We start from the raw sequence: 27,732 nt of genomic DNA, 5'->3' as shown, positions 1-27,732 counted from the left end.
ATTTTAATTATGTTATTCCTTCTTGTTATAAATTCTTCTCATATGGCAAATAGTAAAAACAATTTAAGTTATTTTAGAACCAGGTTATTGAAAATCGGTCTCTTTTGACCTATCATTATCTGCCCCAATAACAATAGTTCAGCAATAAGTTAGAAACATTACGGTAAATGACCATTCTCACACTTTCTCCTTTTAAGGCATTTTCCCATTTCAATAATTCACAATAAGCACTTACATATGGTGTAAATATTTTCACCCATCTAGGGTTCTTCTCAGGCCTCTGGTATTGAAAACAGAATGCCATAGCCTCATCGTCAACTTCCCATTCTTTAATAGTAGGCCATGAAAATTCCACAATTTGAGACTGAAAATAAACCATTAAAACATCATCAAAACATTTAATTTGTAATATACATTAAAAATTTGTCAAGAAAACAAAAACGTTTTAAAAAATTTTAAACACCATTGTTCACACAATACTCTCATGTATGTTGCACTGTTCACAGCAACATAAGTATTAATCACTCAGAATCAGTGGATTACTCTATTCTGAAAATTTAAGGACAGTTTTTATTACTTTCTGAACACTGCAGATTTCAGGAGAACCAACTTGTGCTAGTTGCTATTCCCAACAAATGTTCCAAACTCATTTTTAAAATAATTCAATAATAAATTTTCAGTGGTCTATAAATAAAACTGACAACCCACCTCTAAAGCACCGTCTTCTCGGCAGGCCTGTAGCTTAAAAGTGTTGGCTCCAACAGAAACAATAACATGGCCATCTTTACGAGAGTCACATGAGCAATGAGGGAATACTATCTCTCCATAGCCTGTTAATTCCCTTGCCAGCTTTAGGTACTGCAAGAAAGAACACGGATCACTACATTTTTGTGGAGGTTTATGAAACAGGTCACTTTTGTAAACAAATCATCTTATAGAAATGAAATGCACAAACATAAAATAGTTTACTAACTATTGTAGAATGACTGTTAAATTAATACAAATATTATGAACAAATGGCATTCCTGATGGGAAAATCATCTGATAAGTGAACTAGAATTTTGCATTGTTTTTTGCTGAATTATACATCATCACTCAAATAATTCGCAGTGATTTTTATAAAAGTATTTTCAATTTTTCAGAAAAAAGTTAGTAGTTGTCACTGCGGTTCAGTATGTAGGACTAATTTTCATCAAAATACATTAAAGAAAAAAATATTCATATTTTCAAATTATTATTTGAAAAATACTACATGGGGAGCAGAAAATGAACAAAGTTGCAGTTACCTTCCTTTATTTCTAGTTTTCAAGTTTAGGCATGACAACAAAGTAATCACACATGCTAGAACTAAGGAAGAGGGGTAGGTTAGGTGTCAATGTTACATCAACAACAGCATCTTAATAAATGGAACACCACATCAGTTGAACAAGTATGGGAAAGAATTCAGCTTTGACTCATTGAAACGAATTTGGAAAATCTAATCTGGGTGACTGAACGGTTGTCTGAACCCCACTCCTCTTGCATATGGTCCAGCATCTTTAATAATTGAGTGCCTCACTTTGACTGAGCAAGATGGTGCAGTGGTCAGCACACTGGACTCGCAATTGGGAGAATGATGGTTCAAGCCTGCATCTGGCCATCCCGAGTTAGGTTTTCCATGATTTCAGTAAATCACTTCAGGAAAAAGTCTCAAAGGTTCATTTAAAAGGGCACATCCGACTTCCTTCCCCATCATTCCCTAATTTGATGGCACTGATGACCTCACAGTTTGGTCCCCTCTCCCCGAATCAACCACACTTCACTTTGAAGAAAGGTCAGGTCATTAGAATCAGTATGCAACTTTGGACTGAAGAATGATGGAAAAGGAAATCAGTCATGTCCTTTTCAAATAAACCATTCCTGTCTTTGATGTAGGTGATCTAGGGAAACATAAATCTGAATGGTCATGCAGACAGCTTAAGCTCTCTTCTCCCAAATGCAGAACTAGTGTCTTAACCAGCGTGCCACATTACAAGGTACCAATTTGCAATTATAGACAAATTAACAAACTACAGTCAATACTTTCAGTGTTGCCAGTATCTGCAATTGATATGGATTACACTGCTATCAATGTTATGTTTCTACTGTTGCTATTCTCTTCCAATCATTTTCATTCAATTGGATATGCATTAACTTGCTGTAGTGATTCAGGCACAAAAAAAATAGTGAGGATGTAAGTCAAATGGTGCCTCACAGGCTGAAAGAGACATCCAGTCAGTCTCTCATCTAAATTGTTGTGGAGACTTAAAATCTAGTTTGCATGAGTGGTGTGCAAGATCTATGTCCACAATGGCTTGCCTTTATTCAGTCTCACTAATCACCTTGCACTACTTGCATTTCTCATGTAGGAGACTAATTATGACATCCAAATTTTGCCTCACTTTGCTGCAATAACTTAAAAACAAATTAACCTACTGGTAACACACTAAAGCAATAAATTAACATAAAAATTAGAAAACAATTAACTTACATTGGCAGAAGTTTTACTTAAGCTATAGAAATATCACCAGGAATATTCAAATGTTAAGTTAATAGACAAGACACAAAGACTTTACTTGTGGAATAAGGTACAGGCAGCTTCACCAAAACTTTATGTTTGAATAAAGTTTTTTTTCCCAAAATCACCATCATTTCAAACATTTGCTTGTGAGAAATAAAGTTACTGATGATGTTTCAACTGTAGTTGGCTTTAGTAGGGACAAGTAAACACTGCCATGTGCTACTATATTGCCTGTTTTGTAACTACATGCAGAACCTTGTCCAGCATAGCTGGCTGCACACTATCAACACTGCCTCCCACTACTGTAATCAGTCAGTCAGCATTATTTGATTAGAGTTACACCAAATGATTTACCTTAGTGGCCAACCATGTCTACTCATGTTTTCTTAGTGTTCACTTACCAATGATACAAGCTGGGAACTATGGGGTGGTATATGGGCATGGTTAATTTATTAATCGGCAAAAGCAGGTTTGAAATAAACAAATACATAGACAAGAGCTTCCACTAAGTTATCTATCTTTCATCAGACAGGGTAATTGCAGACATGCCTTCACATTCCAATTCACCCCACAACACATTTTCCAATTGTACCTACCACCCAACAGTCTGAAGATCCCTGCTGACATTAAAGGCCAACTGTCTTAAGCTTTATGACTCTTTTACATGCCCACTGGCCTGACATATCAACATCTTACCCAATATCTTCAGCCTGAGTGACCTTTGTCCACAATGACTGTTGAACTATGTAAGGAGTATTTAGTATGTATGCTGTTTTGTAACAAAACCTTCTGCATTTGATGTACAAGACCTGATTTTGGACTGTATGGTTGTTCTTATGATTATGTTATCATTTAATTGGCGAGTAATATGCTCAGTTGTATATGCATCTTGTACTGTAATTTAAATTATGAACATAATCATCTGTCCATTGTTGACAGAACCAGTTTCAGTTAAACTGAAGTACCAACAGTGGACTCTCCAGGACACTAATGAAATTTTATGAAATATCTCATTATCGCATACACACTTCTCAGGTTTGTCGCTGGATCGTATTGTGCAAATCCCACAATATTTCATGGATGCAGCTGCTCGACATAACTGCTCAACATCTACTGGTGATGGTAGTTGCTCTGTCACTGCTGCAAGATGTGTCTTGTAGCAGAGACAGAAGTAACATCCACCAGCTGAAGGTGTTGAGCACTTGCATCCATGAAATATTGTGGGATTAACACAATATTATCTGGCAGCAAACCCAAAAAGTGTATTTGCAAGAGATCCATTGGGAAAGCCTGGAAAGTCATATCTTATTATCATTTCAATAGAATTCTCGATAACTACACTAATAAAGAAAATGAAAAAATATGAAACTTCAAAAGGGCACAGTTACAGAGAAAAAATGTCCATCTTAAAAATAAGTCATATATCTAAAAACAAAGTTGATCTGACTTACCAAACAAAAGCGCTGGCATGTCGATAGACACACAAAATATATATATATATATATATATATATATATATATATATATATATATATATATATATATATATATATATATATATATATATATATCCCATGTGGAATGTTTCCCTCTATTATATTCATCATTAAAAATAAGTCACAATTTCATGGCAGTAGTTACATGGGGAACTGGGAACGATAGTGAAGGGATAATCAATTAAATAGTTCAACTGAAAAGCATCAAGCAAGAGAAATGTAAAATATTTTATTTTTATATTTTTTTAAATTGTGAAATCTAATCCGGTGCTCAATGCTCTCTGACTTGCAAAGCACTGTATCTCTACACCCATACAATCTCTTAACCATTTATGTCTTTGGGCCATCTAAAGATGCAAATGCATATTAATCACAACCCTCGGATTTTTCTGCTGTAGCATCCTGTAATAGTTTTATTATTGTTTAAAATTTGTAATTCCAGGGCCATATTACATTAACAAGTCATAATTACACTTCGTTCATAAAACACCAAAACTCATAACTGACAACTGGCTAATTCCCAAACAAAACTGGAAGGTAATCCACAAATCCACCTAAAGAATTAGGTGTAAGCTCTTAAAACATGCTGTGGGAGGAAATAAAAATGCCACAGTTTAACACTGACAAGAAAAGGTTAAACTTCATAATGCAACATTTGACAGTAACATGTATCCAATGTGGACATCAAGTGAAAACCACAGATGCTATCCAAGTATAATAACCCAAACAAGCAGAAATAAAAGCACTGCCAAAAGCTCACAATGAGGGACGGAGCAATCTGCTGTTGTACTTGCTTCCTGCCTTTTCAGTTATTAAATACTTTATTTGGGCACACAAACTATAAAAATAAAATTATCATTTGTTACATTATACACTGATTATGAACACACTCAATAAAAGCTTGAGACATGTTTTGGAAAAAGCTGGCCCACACTGACTGATGTCAGCATCTTTACCATGCTATTTCCCAAGGTGGATTTTAATACAACTTTCTAAAACTGCACTAGGTTTTTCTTTATTACTTGGATTACAGAATTTAGCTTACTATTTGTGAAGTCCTGAATGCAGGCACTTGTGTGGCAAGAAAACTATCTTCTAATTCATGATCCAACATGTACAGCAATAAATGATCTCTCACACATGATTGCACATATAAAACAAGCAGTAACGTAACATTACAATTTAATATATTGACCTGTGACTTAATGAAATTCACAAACCTCATGCTTGCGCGATGCATCCTGTAGTGCTTTTAGTTGATACAAACGATCATCAGCTCGAATATGACCACGATTAACATCATCAACAGCTTGCCAGAAGAAAAAAGTTGTCGCTTGATCATCACAAGCAAGTTTTAATTCCTTCTGAAGACAGAACAGCCACCGTCGTAAACAAAGACACGTAGATGTTGCTGTGCTGTAGTTCTGTATGTAAAGGTTGTGAGGATACTCCGTAGGCAGAAGTTTCCGCTCTAAGGAAGAATTTAATCTTTTTAAAAGGAATGTACAGAAAGCTAACAATCTACAGTTAACAAGTCAGCAACATCCGATAGCTCTCTTATAAAGTTAATAAAGACACCAATCATATCTTTCACTCATTTGTAGGTAAGGAGGAAAAAATGCCATCACTTATATACATATCATTTAAAATTTGAGAAATCATCCATTTACATATGTCCCTGAGAGTCTTTTACATCACTAAGGTCTTAAAAATATTTAATATCTATCTATTTTATATAAAACAAAGCACAACCATGTAATGAACAACTTCCCAACATGCTTGGGTAATAGTCCTTTCAAGTGCACTGTATAATTTTAAAGCTTAAGTCAATCAATTCTAAAGCTGCTACTACAGCTAAGACTTCTGTTAAGTGAGTGTACTCCCAGAAGAAGGGAAGATTCATTGTTTGTAGATTTTTCAGTCACTGCTCTGTATGACTAATACCAGTTGCAAATGGAAATGTGAAAATGTACATTTACAGCATGTGCGTGTATCCAGGGAACTATAACTAAAAAGGAACAAAGTATTCCTTCTCAATCTCTGTAAGGTTTATTCAACATAGCCTTCTTGTATTTAAGCTGAACTTACCGAAATTGTATTCAACAATTTCAAAGAGGTAGAAGTATCTTGCTGTGTTTTTGTTCATGCGTATTTTGTCAACAACTGCAGCATAAACTTCTTCAGTGTTGGCATTTTTCTTGACACTTACTATGACAATTTCTCTGTCTGGTAACATGATTTTCAAATCTACAGGTGAGATGTAGCCCTGTGACAAGAAAAGATTGACATAAATGCTACTAAAAATATGAATATCAGCAAAGGGCTTTAAATTTAATTTCATTGTTACTATAAGATGACACACAATTTCAGACAGAAATATCAGTAATAAGAATCACTGAGTAAAAGAGAAACAGAACAAAAGTGGATAACAAATGTAAACATGTTGACCTCCCTTCACTACAACAATTCACTAATATGCATACAGCAAAGAGAAAAAAACGCGCATACATTTTCACTATTCTACTTCTGTAGTAACTAAAAGAAGGTAGAAAAGTAAAGTAATGACAACAATGTGAAGTAAAACATACTTACAACTAAGTAGTGCAGGAGGGTAAGGTGCACATGACTGAATGAAGGGTGATAGATGGCTATAAAGAAAAGCCAAGTAAGTGAGCTCTATACCCTAAAAGATGAAAGTGTCAAAGAAAGTGATAAAGGAATGCAGAAGGTTTATGCAACACAAACAATATGCACATGGGTCCGTCAACTCTGTTCACTGTGATTTACTCCTTTTTTTATGATTTCTCTTCAGAGTAAACACAACTTGCTTATAATACCAGCAATACCAATGCATTGTCCATAATGTGTATTACCACAAGGGGAGGAGTACTTTATGACCGCCCTAAAAAATTAAAACATATCATAACAATTATATCTCACTAATTGTTGTTAACTTGCATTAACAACATACTATTTAAAGAGGTACTGGTGTGTAAATAGGATCCTAAACCTGAAAATACCAAGTATGATATGCATTGTGGTAAGTCACATCTACTATCTAGACTTAAATTTAGTGGAAGACATTGAAAACATTAATTTATTTTCAAAATTTTAAATTATGTAGCACCCAACACGAATACTATATTTTCAATAGACTGGCATAAAGTAATACTCTCCTCTCCCAACCCCTGGTATTGCAACCGTCGGTAACATCTCTTTATCTTTCAGGTTTTTCAGCTTTATTCTATGCGGTCATTGTCCATGCAAAGAAAAACATGTAAGGAGTCAGCAAAAGTTATATTACAGAACCATCACTACAGCTGTTGAAGGAAAAAAAAGAGCCATAGGATATAAGATGAGCAGTGGAATGTAAAATCGAAGGATGTAGAAAGCAAGGTGATAAAGATATGAGATTAATAATGTACAATCAGTGAAATGGCAATGATGTCATTTGTATTAGAGATTAAGAAACATATGAACAAAGACTAAAGAATGAAGTTACAACAAGCAGCAGGAACTACTTTCTTAGTACTTCCAATGTAGCTCCATAAACATATACTAATTTGGTCAAAATCAAACAATGGAAAATCCACGATGGAATGTGACAATACTATGTCACAGGCAACTGAAACCACACTGCGAGCAGCAGCACCAGTGCATGATGGGAGTGGCAAGTGGGTGGGGGTAACGAGGAGGCTGGGGTGGTGGAATGACGACTGTGAAATGATGGCTGGATGGGTCAGGACAGTGACTAATGAAGGTTGAGGCCAGGAGGGTTATGGGAACCTAGGATGTACTGCAGGGAAAGTTCCCACATGCACAATTCAGATAAGCTGGTGTTGGTGAGAAGGATCCATATGGTACAGGATGTGAAGCAGTCACTGGAATGAAGCATATCATGTTTGGCTGTGTTCAGCAATAGGGTGGTCAAGTTATTTCTTGGCTACAGTTTGTCAGTGGTCATTCATGTGGGCAGATATGCCTACATAGAATGTAGCACAGTGGTTGCAGCTTAGCTTGTAGGTCACATGATTGGTTTCACAGCTCTGCCTTTGACGGGATAGGTGATGTTAGTGACCGGACTGGAATAGGGGGCGGTGAGAGGATGTATGGGGGCAGGTCTTGCATCTAGGTCTGTTAAAAGGGTATGAGCCATGAGGTAAGGGATTCGGAGCAGGGGTTGTGTAGGGATGAGTGAATATATTGTGTAGGTTCGGTGGATGGTGGAATGCATTTGTGGGAAGGACAAGCTTAAATTTCACAAGAAAGAGGAAGGTGAGGGCAGTGCTCGTTAGAAGCTGGGATTAAAGCAGTCTTCACCATTCCCAGCCCCTTCTCAATAACACATCACTGAACTATTTCTTTGCACCTTTTGTACCTAGCACTGCGGTGACACCACTGAACGTCTGCCTCAATGTTTCACCTTATAGTGATGGATTTTTGTTAAGGCCCACATTAAGAGTCAAACAATTACATTTATTAATTACCTGGTAATTGTACATAAGTGAAGTGTTCATAAACTGATAATAAATACTGGAATTAGTTCTGCCAATTGCATGCATGTAAACTGAATACGTTATAACTACCTCATTTTCACAGAATGTTATTTTTTGTACTATGCTTATTCAGTTGCAGTTTTCCCTTTACAACACACAATAATAAAACAAATAATGTTTTTCTAGCACTATAATTAAAATAATTACTTCATAATATATTACATGAAATTTTCAGAATAACTTTTCATATGGTTTAGTTAGTTACAGTTACTTTGAGACAATAAGGACACTGGCTGGCAGACTTTGATGGAACTACTGAAGTATTTGTCAATACCCCAGATCACATAATAATCAGATTGGCCATTCCTCCAGAGAAACTAACAACCACATAAGTAAAAGGGACAGTCAAATGAAAACAATGCAGATGGAAAAAGTAACTAGTGTTTATTATTTCAAAAGTAATTCTTGTATATTTTCTTTTATGTATATTAAGCAGTATACATATAGAGACTTGGGAGGGTCATTATGTTTAATAGGCTGAAGTGCTCCTTACAAGTTTCTCTTGGACCCAATCCCTACAAACATCTTTTTTTTTTTTTTTTGAACACACTGTTTGTGCTTGTTGAATTACCGCATAATAGAATCACATACTGTAGTTGTGACTGAGAGAATGCATAGTAGCACAGCATTGATGAACTTCTACTGATAGAATATCTTAGTTTATACAGCACGAATAGCACATGTGCAAGTTTGCCTGTCAGATAGCTTACATCCCATGAGAGTCTTTGGTCTATTTTTAGTCCCAATAGTTTGACACTGTGATTCTATTCTTTTTGTATCTTCAGATTGAAATAAATTTCCTCTGTTTTTGTCTTGTTTATACTTAACTGGTTATCAATACACTACACCCTACATTTTTCAAAAAGTTAATTATTTTTGTTTACCACCTCTTGCATACTCTAACCTGTGGAGATCATGGTTGTATCAGCAGCATGTAAGACTTTTTGCAGGCTATATAGTTTGAGAAGCCATTAACACAGATAATAAAGAGGAGGGATCCATGAATGGAGCCCTGCGGAATTCCTCTCTTAATTTTCAATAGTTCTGACCTTTCATTGCTCTCATACACTAACTGTTGCTGTTAGGGAAGCTTGATTGTCACGAAGTGTGCACTTGTTCATCCAAAGCAAATTAATGGCCCCAAATGTCTTGCTTCAGGGTTCCAAAAACAAGGAAATCAGGTGGAGAGAGATTATGATCGATGGAGTAGGTGTAAAGGCTTCCCAGCAAAACCTGGCAGCGAACTCCTAACATGGGCTCACCCACATGTTGCCAAAGTTGTTTCAAGTACCCTGCTCAAGTTTCACTAGGAAGCCCTTACACATCCTCCATTAAGCAGGGTGTTCAGCTGTCTATTAACTAGATGGGTTGGGCTCTCCATACAGTTAATCGCCAGCCTTGGGGGGTTTGTACTTTGTGGATCTTTGGTTGTCCACATAGTGGTGTCCATAGGTTCATCAGCATTTACTTTCTTTTTTTTCACAATCACAACCAACTAATTCTGATGCCACTTTTGCACGCTGGAATAAAACAATTAGTTCCTGTATGACTTCCAACAAATTCTCATGTTTTAATCCTCAATTAGACAAAAAGTATGAAACATGCAGTTTCCAATTACTGTAGATATTATTAGTCATAAAAGCAATTGCATAATTTGCAGTAAGTGGTTTCAGTCTCCTGTTACCCTATTTCTGTACACATTCTACTAACTCACGATCTTTTGAATGTTCCGTCATAGACACCTCATCAAAAGATGAGGTGCTAAAAATATGTTACCCATAATTATAAATTAAAAGCGTGACATTGTGCATGTTCTAAGTATTAATTTACTTCATGAAACAGTTTATAGCTTAGAAAACCATATTCAGTCGATGGCTCTGTAAGCCAAAAACCTGTCAACAAAATAAATAAATACTGTAGAGCAGACACAATATTGTGCTTCTTATTTAAAGAAAGTGATCATGCTCAAATAAAATAATGCACAAGATTGTAATTTATATAAAATTTCCTGAGCTTCTTGAATCTGTTCCTTCTTTTGCTGTCCTGCTGTGTGATTATTTCCTTGTAAAGCTGAGAAGTCGTGGTAGAAATAAATACATCAACAACCTCCTCTGTAGCTAAAGGCCATTTATTTTTCCACATTACTGTAAAGTTTGTTTATTTTTTCAATGTTTGGCTTTTATTTCACAATTTGTATGCTCTGAGGGAAGTTGCATCAGTGGTAACAGGAAGCTAATGGTTTACTATAACTGTGAGCACGCAGTGACACAGGAAAAACTATTTTCAGTAATAATTTGTGTTGAAGCAGCTGTGTAGAAAGTTTTATCTGTAACTTCAGATTCAAGTGTACAAAACAGTGCAGATGTTAAAAAATATGTTTCAATATCTGCAGAAGAGTTATGAAGCAAATTATCTGTTAACTGAAAAACTTAACCAGGATGTCCTTGAGAACTAATTCTCATATATCAGAATTATGGATTTAAATGATGATCATCCCAATGCATTACAATTTTGGTACATTATGGACAAGTATTCGTCAACAGCACTCAATATTAAGAGAAACAATGAAGATTGGAGTGAAGAGTGTCTGAGTGCTTCCAGAGATAATGGTGATAACTTGCAGCTAGAATGCACAGAGTTTTGTTGTGCTGTGGAACTCTTAAGGTTGTTAACAGAGGACAGTGAAATTGAGGATAATTGTTCTGAAGAAGCACTTGAATTTGATGTAGCAAGCTGGTACAAGTTAGAAGACAAAATGAGTCCGAAGGAACTGTTATTTAGCAGGGGTATGAAACTTTCAAACTGTGAGGTTCTTGTAACACATCATCTTGGATATACGCAATGTCCCAAAAACCACTGGCAACAGCCAGGGACCAGTTTTTGGAGTATCAATGCAACAGGGAATTTTTTTTTGCTAAAAAACAGTCTTGATCACATAACTATTTTATTTAAACTGGTGACCGGTTTCGATCCATTGCACTTAGATCATCTTCAGACCTAGTACTCCATGATGGTGACAGGAGTTCGACTGGCTGCTCTAGAGAGATGTAATCTCTAGAGCAGCCTGCTCAGACAGCCCAGCTCCTATCACCATCATGGAGTACTAGGTCTGCAGATAATCTAGTACAACGAATGATCTACGTACAATGGATCGAAACTGGTCACCACTTTAAATAAAATGTTACACAATGAAGACTATTTAGTAAAAAAATAATTTTTAATGGCGTATCTGAGAGCTCTGTTTCCTAGCACAATGTTCCAGAAAAGGTAACAGAAAAATATACTATGAACTTTCATGGAGCATACAAATTATGACCTACAAACCAGATACTGGAAAAAGTAAACAACTATTACAATGATATGCAGCATAATGCAGGACTTTTAACTAAAGATAAGGTTAGTGATTGATTTGTTTGTAACATGACTTATCAGACTGCATCAGCTTAGCAAGGAAATAATCGAACAGCAAAATGGCAAAAGGCAGAACAGCCTCAAGAAGTTACAGAAATACTGTAATAATTACAACCATGATCCTTATTTTATTTGATCATAATGAATAAAAATTTTCTTAATTGAAGAAGTTCTTAGGAACATTAACCTACGTGTGGTTTAAAGGAAAAATACACTTGGAAACTGTCCTGACAATAGTAAGAGGTAAAAATACAACAGAAATGTAAAGTGTAATTTTTAACAGCTGTCATCATCTCACATTCATTAAATCTGTAGTAAATATCCTCTATTTGTATAATCATCTAAATAAACATGGGAATTTCATTATTTGGCTCAGTAGTAGCAACACAGGTGGCAGATTATTCTGTTCACAGGTAGGATACTACAGAAATGCTATCAGTCTGCAATGCAGATTGTTTAAAAATCATTTGTGCAATACAGGTACTGTTCAAGTTTGTGTAATCCATACCAAATAAGACAGATGATAATCAATGTATACAAAGAAGGGCAGAACAAATGGCCCGTCCATCTGAGTCACGGACGGGTGTCATGGAAGGGACGAAAAAACTGACCTGTGAACAATGGAAGCTATAAGGGTGATTCAAATGAAAGCCTATCATATTTTTATTTGTAGCAATGAACAAAAAAAATTGCATGTAGTTTTCTACATAATATCCCTGACACTGAATGCACATATTCCACCAGTTCAGAATGGCATAGATACCTAAATGAAAGAATTCTTTTGGTCAAATGTGCAGCCAGTCGTGCACAATGGTTTTCACCTCATTGTCACTTCTGAAATGCCTGTCTCTCACTGCTTATTGGAGAGCACTGAACGGCTGAAACTCACTAGGGGCATGGTCTGGTGAATAATAAGAATGTAACACACATTCCAATTTAATGTCTTGAATAGACTCAATTGTCTTATGGGCTGTATGTGGTCAGACGTTGTCATGCAGTAACAGTACTCCTGAAGTCCAAAATCTCAGGGCAAAGTTGATTTTTCAGCAGGTCTTACTAATAAGTATTCGCTACTATTGCTCCCCTATCCATGTAATGCTCCAAAATTACTCAATTTGCATCCCAGAAGAGAACAAGCATGACTTTTCCAGCAGTCAGCTGAGTGTGGAATTCTTTTTGTTTTGACAGTGAACTGAGGCATCATTCCTTGGTTTAGCTTTTCATTTCTGGTTGATGATAATGGATCCAAGTCACATTGTCTGTAACAATTTTTCCCATATGTGGAAATGATGCAAAAGTTCTTCACAGGCATTGACACAACAATCTCTCAATTCAGCAGTCAACTGAAGTGGCACCCATCTTGCAGACACCTTACTGAAGTGCAGTACACTATGAGAAAAATTCTGTAAAGAACCAATACTAAGTATCTTCAAACTTAGGCTATTTTGTTCACAGTTGTGTGTGTGTTGTCCGTTACTAGCTCCTCCACTAAGCAAAGTTCTTGTCCATCACTTCACGACGAGCCTGTCCTGTTCTTGGGGCATCCTCCACTGACGTTACATAATTTATAAATTTCTTACACTTTTGTACACCTGCTGTAATGATAAACATGAATCACTATACTACACTGTCATTCTGTAATCAGTTTCAATTGATCTGGGAGAGACGGAGGGGGAGAGAGGGAGGGGGAGAGAGGGAGGGGGAAGAGGAGGGAGAGGGGGAAGAGGAGGGAGAGGGGGAAGAGGAGGGAGAGGGGGAAGAGGAGGGAGAGGGGGAAGAGGAGGGAGAGGGGGAAGAGGAGGGAGAGGGGGAAGAGGAGGGAGAGGGGGAAGAGGAGGGAGAGGGGGAAGAGGAGGGAGAGGGGGAAGAGGAGGGAGAGGGGGAAGAGGAGGGAGAGGGGGAAGAGGAGGGAGAGGGGGAAGAGGAGGGAGAGGGGGAAGAGGAGGGAGAGGGGGAAGAGGAGGGAGAGGGGGAAGAGGAGGGAGAGGGGGAAGAGGAGGGAGAGGGGGGAAGAGGAGGGAGAGGGGGGGAAGAGGAGGGAGAGGGGGGAAGAGGAGGGAGAGGGGGGAAGAGGAGGGAGAGGGGGGAGAGGAGGGAGAGGGGGGAGAGGAGGGAGAGGGGGAAGAGGAGGGAGAGGGGGGAGAGGAGGGAGAGGGGGGAGAGGAGGGAGAGGGGGGAGAGGAGGGAGAGGGGGGAGAGGAGGGAGAGGGGGGAGAGGAGGGAGAGGGGGGAGAGGAGGGAGAGGGGGGGAGGAGGGAGAGGGGGGAGGAGGGAGAGGGGGGAGGAGGGAGAGGGGGGAGGAGGGATAGGGGGAGGAGGGATAGGGGGAGGAGGGATAGGGGGGAGGAGGGAGAGGGGGGAGGAGGGAGAGGGGGGAGGAGGGAGATGGGGGAGGAGAGGGGGAGGAGGAGGAGAGTGGGGGGAGGAGGAGAGTGGGAGGAGGAGAGGGGGAAAGGGGCGGGGGAGGGGGAGAGGGGAGAGAGAGGTGGGAGGGGGAAATAAACGAGGCAGAAAATAATGTTTAACACAGGTAAAGGTCTGGAATTTTTGTACCATGAAGAGAAATGTACAACTTCCAAAATATGTTAAAAATATGTCATGCACAAATGTGCATATATTTGTCCACCTGAGTGGACATCCTCCTTTCTTTGTTTCCTTCTCCCATGTGCTCAGGGAAGGCTGCCACAAATTTTCACCAACCAGGATGCGACTCAGTTGTCATCGTGGAAATAAAGGTACAATGCTGTCGATGCCTTGTGGCAGTTCCATGAGGAGGGCTGACTGTTAGAGAAAGTGGTAGGTCAGTCTGGTTCTTATGTGACCAAGGTCATTTGCAGGCACTGGTCTGATTTGTCAGCCAGAGGCACAGCAGGGTTTCATGGGTAGCTGTATGGAATAAATGGGCTGTGCATGCACTGTATCAGCAGACAGAAATTGATGTAATCCTGCATCAATCATTTATGAGAACCAAGCAATGTTGTGTGTCTGCTGAAGTCTCAGATTCAAGTATCCCAGGAAGAGGATTTCTCCCCTCACGTTCTGCCTACTGTGGAGACTGTATCATCTCTTTACCTCCGACTCCATGTCCATGTCCATGCAGCTATACAGCCCACTTACCCCTCCCCCACCTCAAACCTGCATTGATGACATGATACAACCTGAAGGTGCTCTGTATTATCCTGTTCTGAGCCACAGTAGATTCTCCTGTGAATAGTTATTTATATGATCATCAACATACTTAAAATTCATCACACTACTTACTCTATTACTTTTGACTTTACATTCTGCAATGTCTAAGGAAGGAACTATGTTGCCAGCCCTTAATTGTAGAGTTGATTACCACTTTTTGTCAAAATTTTGAAGTTCATGAATCATGCTTTCATTGTTGTCGTTGCTGTTGTTGTTCGTGGTGGTGTTTCAGTACTTTATAATTATACACATCTTTTTTGTTGCAAATATTTTTCATCCCACTAGTTTAATCACCAGGTCTTTGTCTTGTCACAAATCTCCTTAATTTATTTGGTTTTTCTTGGTTCCTTATATCAATGAAGTTTCTAGTTACAGTACAAGATATGTTACATCATCAATGACAGCATGGACATTCTCATTTGCGCTGGTGATAAATATCGTAACATTATTTTTTACGATAATGGATGACTATTATAATACAGGGGAAAGGTACAAAATTCTCAGTCTCGTGTATAGTTGTTGACTTGTTGACGTCAATGATCTGCCCCCCCCCCCCCCCCCCACCTTTATGTTCCCAATGTTTTACAATGACAAAAATCAACTGGTCACATTGTCTGATTTGCAGTATAGTTTTGTTCATAGCACTTTTTAAGCAGTCATGTTGAAGATGGTTCATTGAAATGGCTGACTTCAAATACAATGTTATCAGAAAAAACTTGGTTTTAAACCGTTTCTCACCTAAGGGAATTCATCCAAAGTCAGTCAAGCTTTTACAAAGTCTTCTCCTTTATTTCCAATGTGTAAGATATGGTAAGTTAACCATGTGGAGTGCACCAGCGACTGCATCTACAGATATTGGAACTACAAACTCAACACCTATTACATAAATGGATAGATGGAGAGAGGTATTGCAGAAGTAGGGCTGTGATGGTGGGTCTTGAGTTGTGCTTGGGTAGCTTAGTAAACAGAGAACTTGCCCAGATTCAGGTCCTGACTTAGCACACAGTTTTAATTTGTCAGGAAGTTTCAAATGAGTCTGCACTCTGCTGCAGAGTAGAAATTCATGTGGCGATATTTATGACTTCTTCCATAACCTATACAAATGAAATTTCTAATACACTATGATCGCCAAAGATACATACCACAAATTCTAACACACACAAGCTGAATTTGAAAGAAGACTGAGCCAAACACCAATCTAAGTTTTCAAAGACCAAAAACACAATCTACAGATTAATTTTGTTTGTTAGATACTGTCATTCACATATATCTGAATGAAAGTAATTTTCAGTTAATGGATGAAACACCAAAGTACTGTTATTACCTACACACAATCAAACTGTTCACTTCAAATTTGTCTCTTAACTAGCAAATGTCCCGAGTATCTTTCACTTGCAAATAAGACATCAAGCTGACAATTGAGTTAACTTCATTAGTTAATATGAGCATCTAATTCTTGAAAATCTGTTAGTATTGCTGAATAACCACTCCAGCAACTAAAAAGTTCTTCATTTTACTTCAGGAGTCGTTTTGGCTTCCGTACTGAAACAAATTTCTACTGGAAGCGGAAAATAATACTGCAATGAAACAAAGCCTAAAAAATCTGAAAATTGTGTTGCGACAATGAAAAGTCAATAAACATTTTCTTTTTTCCCCATCACAGGACAATTTTCAGACTCCACTAGAAACCACCTTCAATATAAAAGCTGAAACAAGACATGGAGTAAAATAAAGAACTTTTTAACAACTGAAGCAGCTAGTCATTAATTCAGCACAGCTGCAGAGAAGCAGTGCATAGGCTGTTTTTATTTTTTAAATAAAAACTTTATTTTATGCTTTCAAAAAGTTTGCCAATTTTACCCCCTTTTCAAGCTACCTCTGTCTCTGTTGATATGTTGGAAAATCTATAAATTCTTCAGTTGTTCTCAGGTTGTCAAAAAAAGCTGATGGCACAATTAGCTGATGGTCCACTTAAGTTTACTCACCTTACTAGTAATCTATCTGATGACAATACTGTGTACCTAAGCTGATTTACAACAAGGATAAATAGATGAACCACATTTGTATTCACTTCTTTAGCTCTTATAAAGGATAATACTGCATTTTCATCTTAATTCTGGGCTCACCTGCTCATCATCAGCATCTGTTAGGAACTCCTGCATAATATCACTCTCTGCTATAACTCTGACAGCACATACTTTTTCCAAATACTGTTCCAGTCCTCTCCTCCTAGCATCCAGTTGTTGTTCACTTAACCTACAAATGGAATCAAATACAAAGTTTTGTTACTCAGGTTGCAAAATTATAATGATTTTTTTTTCAGTGTATCACATAACATAACTTATTTTGTATATAAAGTAAGTACAATACATGTGAAGAATTGAGCATTACATGTAGTTTTTCCTTTGATAGTGAATATACGAAAAGCAAACACTGCTATAATTAGCATGTGGGCATGATCACTTATAAGTTACCTGTGGTAATCCTAACAGAAGCATCAAAGTGAAACTGAAAACTTTAATCTTGCAAGATAGTGGCTCTTAATAGAATAAAATATGTGCCATGTGATGCAATCAGTCCCTTAAAATTCCCACATCGTTGTGGCCATAAACCACCACCAAATACAATATAATAAAAAATGAGGCATAATGAAACTGCAGGCGACTTCATCAAACAGTGTGAAATAGCAGTTGCAACATGTTTGCTTTCTTATGTGTCCCACTATCATAAACCTTACTTGTCATTGGGAACAAGAGATAAAGTTACACAAAAATCCATATTCGTTGGTTCCACAGATAATACTGACCAAAGTGGCAAAGTAATTAAGAACCTGGCCACTCATTCACAGGGAAAAAGATATAGACAATTACCTTTCATATCCTTCCCTAAACTGAACACTTATGTTCAGTCTCAATGACCTGATCTGCACCACAACATTAATCCCTTATTTTTCTTTCTTCCACAGATAATGTCTAAATTGGAATATCTCTACATCATTTTCAACTACTGATACATTCTTTATGTTCATCATAGATATGAAGAGGATCTAATGTTACTTGCCTTATCCCATTAAGAAATAAAGCTACTTACGTGAATGGCCATTTGCCGGGGAAGCTTAGGAAAGCTGAAACCTATAAATTCCTTCTTTAGGTTAAGGTTTAAATTAGCAAATTCACGGTATCTGCGTGAACACAGATGCCTGCCTGCCATACTATATGTTGTACACCTGCAAAAGTGCAAAACATGCAATAAATCTTTTGCAATGTATCAGTGGTGTGAAAATAGTTATAGCAGTCATACTTACAACATATCTATCACCTCCTTTCTCCACATAATGGTAATCTGGTACAGAAATTGGAAGTGAACGCTTTTCGCTGTAGTCTATGTATGTGTATCCTGCTGGGTCTTCTACAGGTTCCAACCTCTCAGCCTCCTGAAATTTTGTCCCTTACAGTGATTCATATTTCCCACACACAGAGTTACATACATCCCTTGTCAATACTTTAATATTACAGTTTTACACAATGAACTAATTAACTTGGCTTTTTTACCACGCTAACAACAATCTGTGCTATTTACAAGTCATCCCAGCCGAAAGAAAATCGATGTTCTGTATATAAAAGGAAGATAAATATTACAAAAATATGGTTCCAGAGGATACCAAACGTCTTAGAGAATCAATGTTTGTTGTACATATGTGATGTTGCACATAGTAATGGTTCTACAACTAGAGAGAGAGGAAAAAAACAACAAAACATTAGCAAAGACAGCAACTTCTAGCCTGAAAGCCTAGTTACATATTTTACATTTTACGAACAGTAACTATGTCATTACAGTTCACTAATAAATTCAATTATAATTCCCACAATCTCTATGACATCTGTGATGATACTGTCAATTACAAAGCAACAGCCTGTTTTTGTGAAGGGGATAGTATGCTACTACCACCAGTATATGAATCTAACACTTAGCATATTAAAAGGATCTCTCCCTCATAATAAATTTGTTACAAAAGATAGCCAAGAATTATTTATGACTGAATCAGGTGTCACTTCAATTGTTACAGAAATGCTGCTCAAGATATATTAAGAGCCCACCTAGTGACTGGTTGCTTATTTCAACCCAAGCCGCCTCCTTACCCCCACCACCTAGCATGCTTCTCCCCATCATGCACTCTGCTGCTCGCAGTCTGGCCCTGACAGCCAGAGTCTATGATCGTGTGTGTGAGTGAGTGAGTGACTGAGTGAGTGTCTATGTGTATCTGTCTCGCGCCGCTGTGTGCCTGTTAGGCTGACAGCTTTGTTTGACAGTCTTTTTGTTGTGCTAACTGCAACTCAGTGTCTCCGCTATATGGGAAGTAGCAACTATCCTGTTCATAATATTGTCATTATTCCATCCTGGATTTTCTCAGTGTTTGATTTTGCAATACTAGGATGGAATTCACAGTGTTTGATTTTTGCAATACTGACTCTTTGTTTTGTCTTGTAAGACAATCTAAAGAAAGGTAAAACTATGTTTGTAGCATTTGCAAATTTGAAGAAATCTTTTGGCCTTATTGACTGGACTACACTCTTTGAAATTTTGAAGGTATAAGAATAAAATACAGGGAGTGAATAGTTATCTACAGAAACCAGGCAGCAGCTACGACAACTGAAGGACATGAAATGGAAGCAGTAGTTTAAATGAGTGAGAGAAAAGGTTGTAAGCCTACTGCTGATATTCTATTTGTACACTGTGCAAGCAGTAAAGGAAACCAAAGGGAAATTTGGAATGAGAATTATAGATGTGGTGAAAGAATAAAAACTACGAGGTTTGTTATTTCTATAGTAGGAGACCAAAGCTAGAATACAGTAAGTTCAACCAGATGTAGGCTGCAGTAGTCATGCACAGATGAAAAGGTTACCTGAGGATAGACTAGCATGGAGAGCCTTTGGATAGAAGACAACAGACTGTTTTAAAGCCATTGTAATAACATATTGTACTTTGACTCACCATACCAATGTGCAATGATTGCAGGAGAGCTGGCATATGACGTGAGAGCTTTCACAGGTGACCAGACCTCTGATGGAGTAGGATAAGGAATAAGTCTGAAATAGGAAGTGCTGGGTGGTTGGATTGGGAAGGTCTTGCACTCTGGTCCTGCAAAGGGGATATGATCACTGTGGCAAAGGATTGGGACTGGGACTGGGAGCAGCATAGGGATGGACTATGATGTTGTGGGGGAGGGGGGGGGGGGGGGGTGATTGAAGACCACTTTAGGGGTGAGTGGGGAGGATCTTGAGTAGGATGTCACTCAGTTCAGGGCAAGATAATAGATAATTAAAATCCCCTGACGGAGGATGGGGTTCAGTTGCTCCAGTCTGTGGTGGTATTGGGTGATGAAGTGGCAGTCCTTTGTAGCTCTTTTTTCTCCCCTTGGGGGGGGGGGGGGGGGGTAAGATGATTGGGGGTGTGTGGAGAAATGGCATTTGTTCATACATTCGGTCTGGGGAATTATGCCCTGTCTGTGAAGACCTTGTTGAGACCCTCAGCATACTGGGGCATGGCAGTTTTTCGTCAATGCAGATACCCTATCCCAGGGTGGCCAGGCTGTGTGGGAGGAACTTTTTGATGTGGAAGGGATGCCAGATTTTAAAATACAGCAACTGTTGGTGGCTTGTAGTTTTAATGTGGGGCAGCGGGTGTGGATGGAACCATCACAGAGGAACAGATTAACGTCCAGGAAAGTGGCATGCTGGGTTGAAGAGGAACAGATGAAGTGAATGGGAGAAGTGTTGAGGTTGTGAAGGAATGGGCATAGGACACCTTGGCCCTGCATCTAGACCATGAAGATAGCATCAATTAACATGAACCAGATTATAGGTTTAGCATTTTGGGAAGCCAGATGGTCTGTAAACAGGTTGGCATAGGATTGTGCCATGCAGGTGCCTGTGCTTATCTGCAGATTTGTTTGAATACCATCCTGAGGTACTTGTGCAACAGTAAGGTGTATGACAAATGAGGTAGTGTGTCTAGAGTCTGAAGGACGTTGACGTTGGAGGCAACAGGTTGCGGATGCTGGTCAAAGAGGGCCAAAATTCTTTTAGTGGGGGCACAGAACATTTTCTTGCAGATAGGATGATTAGGGAAGGATTTGTTTTGAGGCTGTGTATGGATATACTTTCTTATGCTGAAAGATTGGTGTTGTAAGGAAGTCTCACTAAGGCCTCCACAGACAGGCATTATTACCCAGATCTAGTCCGCAAACAGATCTCCCGTACTATTACCTCCACCCACACCCACAATCCTTCTACCACCCCCAAGACATAGCTACAAAAGAGTGCCCCTTTGTCAACCTATAGGACCCAAGACTGGAACAACTGAACCATATCCTTTATCAAGGCTTTGATTACCTATCATCTCACCCTGAAATTATGGACACCTTAGCCAGGATCTTTCCCACACCACCTAATGTGGTGTTTGGCCACCCACCCAACTTCCACAATATCCAAAACAATCACTATGCTACTCCCAATCCAAAGATCATATTCCTGTGCAAGACCTTCCCAGTCCACCCATCCATCACCTCCTACTCCAGTCCTGTCACCAGCTTATCCTACCCCATTAGAGGCTATGCCACCTGTGGAAGCAGCTATGTCATACACCAGCTCTGCAGCAATCACTGCATAGCTATTTATATTGGTTTGGCTACCAACCAGCTGTCAACCAGGACGAATGTCCACTGCCATATTGTCACTAGGAGCAAAGGAGACCACCCCGTGGCGTAACAGAACACAACATGCTCTATTTCAACAGCTCCTTCACTACCTGAGCTATCTAGTTCTCCCCCTCTACCACTAGCTTTTATGAACTGTGCACATGGGAGTTATTCTTAAACCACATTCTTCACTCCCGAAATTATCCCGGCCTCAACCTATGGTAATCTACTGCCCCCCCCCCCCCCCCTCCCCCCATCCTCCTCCAACAGTTTCCACCCCCTCTGTCCTATCACCATCTCTCTATTCTCATCCCCTCAGCCTGTGTGTGCTGCCCTCTGCCAATGCACCCATTCTCCTTTCCCTTTCTCTGTTCCTTCCCTTTTTCGCTCCTTATTTCCCCCCCCCCCCCCCCTTCCCTGCCACACAGACTCCCGACGCTGTGCCTGTTGGCAGTCTAGTCCCTCCACACACCCATTTCACAGCACTGTTCTCCCCACCCCTCCAATCTGTACCCTCCTATTCCTTCTCCTTCTCCACCCCCTGCAGATGCTGCTTCCGCGTTCTTCCTTTTCTAAAGAATACGTTGGCCAAAAGTTATTGTGTAAGGGTTTTGTTGTTGTTGTTGTTGTTCCTGTCTGTAACTCAAAAAAGTTATCTTTACAGTCAACAGCAATCCATCTTTTCCCTATCTTACAAAATTGTCAAGGCTTTCGTGGCCACTTGTTGACAAACTGCCCTATTGGCTTCTGTCTTGGGTTCTTAGGCCGACGTTCATCTAATGATTTTACTGACATTTCGCCAGCACGAATGGCTGGCATTGTCGAAGCTTCACCCCTCTTTGCCAGTGGTGAACTGGAGCCGAGCTCACGGCCGCAGACTATATGTACCTGGCGCGCCAACGTCAACACGCGATCTAGTGTGGTCATTTCTGTTGCGGTTCTCCTCTTACTACCTGCGATGGTTGTTTACTGCAGTACGGGAAGCCAGGATCCATTTACCTTAAGGCTTTCCTCTTTCTTGTTGAAACTGTTCGCGTGTTTTTATATTTCTACAGCCTCTCTGAACAAGTGCGTGTGATAGTGCTTCTCTACAGCCAGAAATTCCATGTTGCCAAATTTTATTATGTGGTCAGTCTCACTTAGTGCATGCTCTGCCACGACCGATCTCTCCACCTGCCCCAAGCTGCAATGTCGCTTATGTTCTTTGATCCTGGTGTTGACTGATCGTCCAGTCATTCCGACATAAACTTTCTGCATGTGCATGGTATATTCCTGACATTACAAGTGGATCGCTTTTCTCCTTTGCCAATCTAAGACACTCTTTGATCTTGATTGTCAATTTGAAAATCGTCTTTACGCCGTATTTGCGCAATATATGGCCGATTCTGTCCATCACTCTGGGAATGTATCTTGTTGATATTCCAACTTGGAGTTTCCATTGTTTGTAATTTATTCTGTTAATATAGCCACATGAATTGGCAAAGAATGAACAGAACCAAAAAAAGTGATTATCTGTGAAATCTAATGAGAATATTAAAATACTAATTTATAAAATGAGAATACTAATTTACGATCAGAATCTATACACAAATCATTAGAGATAACATGCAGAGATAAATAAGCAACAGCTGAAAGGTAGGTAACATGAGAACAGCTACATATCGCATATATCTTAACGAGAACTATTTATGTAAGTGTGTGGAAGGATAGTCATTGAGGTGGTGGAATATATATATATATATATATATATTAAAAACAAAGATTCCAAGACTTACCAAGCGGGAAAGCGCCGGTAGATAGGCACAATGAATAAAACACACACACAGAATTTCGAGCTTTCGCAACCGGCGGCTGCTTCGTCAGGAAAGAGGGAAGGAAAAGGACAGATGAAAGGATGTGGGTTTTAAGGGAGAGGGTAAGGAGTCATTCCAATCCCGGGAGCGGAAAGACTTACAATTGGGGGGGGGGGGGGGGGGGAGGACAGGTGTACACTTGCGCACACATACATATCCATCCGCACATACACAGACACAAGCAGACATTTGTAAAGGCAAAGAGTTCGGGCAGAGATGTCAGTCGAGGTGGAAGTACAGAGGCAAAGAAGTTGTTGAAAGACAGGTGGGGTATGAGCAGCGGCAACTTGAAATTAGCGGAGGTTGAGGCCTGGCGAATATCGAGAAGAGAGGATATACTGAAGGGCAAGTTCCCATCTCCGGAGTTCGGATAGGTTGGTGTTGGTGGGAAGTATCCAGATAACCCGGACGGTGTAACACTGTGCAAAGATGTGCTGGCCGTGCACCAAGGCATGTTAAGCCACAGGGTGATCCTCATTACCAACAAACACTGTCTGCCTGTGTCCATTCATGGGAATGGACAGTTTGTTGCTGGTCATTCCCACATAGAAAGCGTCACAGTGTAGGCAGGTCAGTTGGTAAATCACGTGGGTGCTTTCACACGTGGCTCTGCCTTTGATCGTGTACACCTTACCGGTTACAGGACTGGAGTAGGTGGTGGTGGGAGGGTGCATAGGACAGGTTTTACACCGGGGGCGGTTACAAGGGTAGGAACCAGAGGGTAGAGAGGTGGTTTGGGGATTTCATAGGGATGAACCAAGAGGTTACGAAGGTTAGGTGGATGGCGGAAAGACACTCTTGGTGGAGTGGGGAGGATTTCATGAAGGATGGATCTCATTTCGTGGCAAGATTTTAGGAAGTCGTATCCCTGCTGGAGAGCCACATTCAGAGTCTGATCCAGTCCCAGTGCACATTTTTGCACAGTGTTACACAGTCCGTGTTATCTGGATACTTCCCACCAACACCAACCTATCCGAACTCCGGAGATGGGAACTTGCCCTTCAGTATATCCTCTCTTCTCGATATCCGCCAGGCCTCAACCTCCGCTAATTTCAAGTTGCCGCTGCTCATACGTCACCTGTCTTTCCACAACTTCTTTGCCTCTGTACTTCCGCCTCGACTGACATCTCTGCCCAAACTCTTTGCCTTTACAAATGTCTGCTTGTGTCTGTGTATGTGCGGATGGATATGTGTGTGTGTGCGCGCGAGTGTACACCTGTCCTTCCCCCCTTCCAAGGTAAGTATTTCCGCTCCCGGGATTGGAATGACTCCTTACCATCTCCCTTAAAACCCACATCCTTTCATCTGTCCTTTTCCTTCCCTCTTTCCTGACGAAGCAGCCGCCGGTTGCGAAAGCTCGAAATTCTGTGTGTGTGTTTTATTCATTGTGCCTATCTACCGGCGCTTTCCCGCTTGGTAAGTCTTGGAATCTTTCAGCTGTTTATTCACTGTCAATTAAAAAATGGTGGGGAGCAGTACTGATATGAGAGTCAACTCCTTGAATGAGGGTCTATTTGAAGGTAGTGGCTCAGAATACAGTCCTAATGAGGACTCATAATCACCACAAAGTAATTTAGATACTGGAAACATGACTCGGGGGCAAATAAAATACTAGAATAGACAGCAATTAACCTTGTACATCATTTCCACATAAAATGAGACTTCTACAACGAATCCCATTAACAGTCACACAAAACACAGAAATCTTGCCCAATGGAAGTGGCCCGTTGGCAAGGAGTTGAAACTGGAAACAAAGAAAACGATATATTTTGGACCAAAAATTATAACTTATAGAAATACATGAACAGAAAAAAAAATTGATGCCAAGAAGTAGTTTTGCAACATAAACAATAGTTGGAAGGTGTGCTGCTACATTTGAAAGATGACGCCTATTCAAATTTCATACTGGCCACATAAGAGTGGTGCTAGAGGTGCCAATATGTTGATGCAAATCAAGTTTGCTTTAAAACACACTGTTACAGTCATGAGTATTAATTGCATTTGAGATAGGATGTGGTGAGTTGATGCTGGTCAAGAATGCCTTTACGGTGACAAAAATGCCATTATCAATATGATACTGAGGTTGAGCAAAGTCACGTAATAGGGCTACGAGGAGCTGGATACTCCTTTTGCGATACTGCAGGAAGACTCGGTAGGAATGTAGCTACTGTACAGCATTGCTCGCAGCAGTGGTCATGGAAATGTATTGTCGCAAGAAAACCAGGCTCTGGATGACCACGTGGCACTACTGAGAGAGAGGACTGTAGTGTTCAGTGTAAGGCTTTGGCTTATCGTACAGCATCTGCAGTAGCAATCTGAGCAGCAGTTGGGACCACAGTGACATAATAAACTGTTACAAATTGGTTGCTTCAAGGTAAGCTCTGAGCCAGGTGCCCTGTAGCATTCATTCCACTGTCCCCAAACCACCACAACTGAGAGCCTACAGGTGGGCAGTATGGAAGTCTGATGTGTTTTCTGATGAAAGATAGTTCTGTCTCAGTGCCAGTGATGGCAACGTGTTTGTTTGGAGGAAGTCAGCTGAGGGCTTGCAACCACCCTATCTGTGTGTTAGGCACGCTGGAACTACACCAGGAGTTACCGTCTGGGGACCTGTTTTGTATGAGAGCAGGAGCACTTCGTGGTTATCCCACGAACGATGATTGCAAATTTGTACGTCAATCTGGTGATTCTACCTTTTGTATGGTAATTTGTGAATACCATTCCAGGGAGTGTTTTCCAACAGGTTAACTCATGTCTACATACCACTGTTGCAACCCCATTATTCTCTACAATGTGTCAACATGCTGCCTTGGTCTGATCAGTCACCAGATCTGTCTCCGATTCAGCACATGTGGGACATCATCTTATGACAATTTCAGCATCATCTATAGCTAACATTAACCATCCCTGTATTGCCCTACCATGTGCAACAGGTATAGATCTGCGTCCCCCAAACTGACATCCGACACCTATACAACACAATGCATACTCATCTGCATGCCTGCATCTGACAATCTAGCAGTTACACTGATTATTAATGTTCTAACATTTAACATTTGGAATGGCTTACCTTGTGCTGACGTTAACCTGTGATCTTGTAATGTTGATCACTTAAATATGTTAGACAGACAAATGCACTCCGAAATTTCATTACTCTATGTTAGTCATTTGTTGGTGTTCCTATTTTTTTCAGTCTGTTTATATTTAAATGTGTTGCAGGACTAGTTACTTATTATTTGGTAATTCAGTATCTTAGGTAATGCCTACATAGGTTATAAAGAGACTTCTTTAAGTCCAAATGTCCAGATTAAAGAATTCCACTGCATATATGGGTATGCACCAAAGTTCTCCAATGATCAAGAAGATAGGATCTTCAGATGCTTCAATGATCTAGACAGCCATGATCACTGGAGTTATGTCGAACAACAGGTATGGAAGTTCACTGTTATGAAATAAAAACACAGGTTTTTGCAGAAACACAAATCTACTGAGTTATTTTTATCCAAATGTAATATGTCAAACTGTAGCATTCATTACAGTTGGTAGTGCCTTAGAATCACATTCATAAGTACTGTTACACTCTTGATTAGTTGAACTATTTAAGGATACATGATAATGGCAATAACTACATGGCCGGAAAAAAAATTAGTACACACTTTTAGATGTTTCCAGTTAACTCAAGATTTAGTGTTGTAACAGTGCATATCGAGTAGGTGAATGATTAATATTTATAGATCAATAGCACTTGCAGTTCTGAGCAACCAAGTATCAGCCCATGCTGCAACACACATACTCGCATGTGGTGCAGCTTCCATGGGCACCACTACAGGTGCTGACTCTGTCATCCAGTCGATTGTACAGATTTGGAATGCTGTTCTGGGATACAAAGTGACATGCCCACTCAACCTGTAAGACTTGATGGCTGATGAGTCACGAAGTTACTTCTCGTCCCATTGTACCCACATGAGCTCAATTGCCAACAAGTCCACAT

At 39.7% G+C, this 27,732-nt stretch overlaps 1 protein-coding gene across 1 annotated transcript in view; it reads right to left on the bottom strand.

The window, feature by feature from the left end:
* The window catches only part of LOC126281944 (sorting nexin-27), a 266,933-nt gene that overhangs the window by 4,911 nt on the left and 234,290 nt on the right, over positions 1-27,732 (bottom strand). The window contains 9 exon segments of the mRNA XM_049981291.1: positions 236-364; positions 709-858; positions 5,256-5,506; positions 6,124-6,301; positions 17,318-17,447; positions 18,282-18,301; positions 18,303-18,404; positions 18,406-18,417; positions 18,496-18,624. Coding sequence (XP_049837248.1) covers positions 236-364; positions 709-858; positions 5,256-5,506; positions 6,124-6,301; positions 17,318-17,447; positions 18,282-18,301; positions 18,303-18,404; positions 18,406-18,417; positions 18,496-18,624 — 1,101 coding nt within the window.

This window comes from Schistocerca gregaria, chromosome 7 (genome assembly GCF_023897955.1).
Source record: "Schistocerca gregaria isolate iqSchGreg1 chromosome 7, iqSchGreg1.2, whole genome shotgun sequence".
In the NCBI taxonomy this organism is placed as follows: Eukaryota; Metazoa; Arthropoda; class Insecta; order Orthoptera; family Acrididae; genus Schistocerca; species Schistocerca gregaria.
This window is presented reverse-complemented; position numbering and strand designations above follow the sequence as displayed.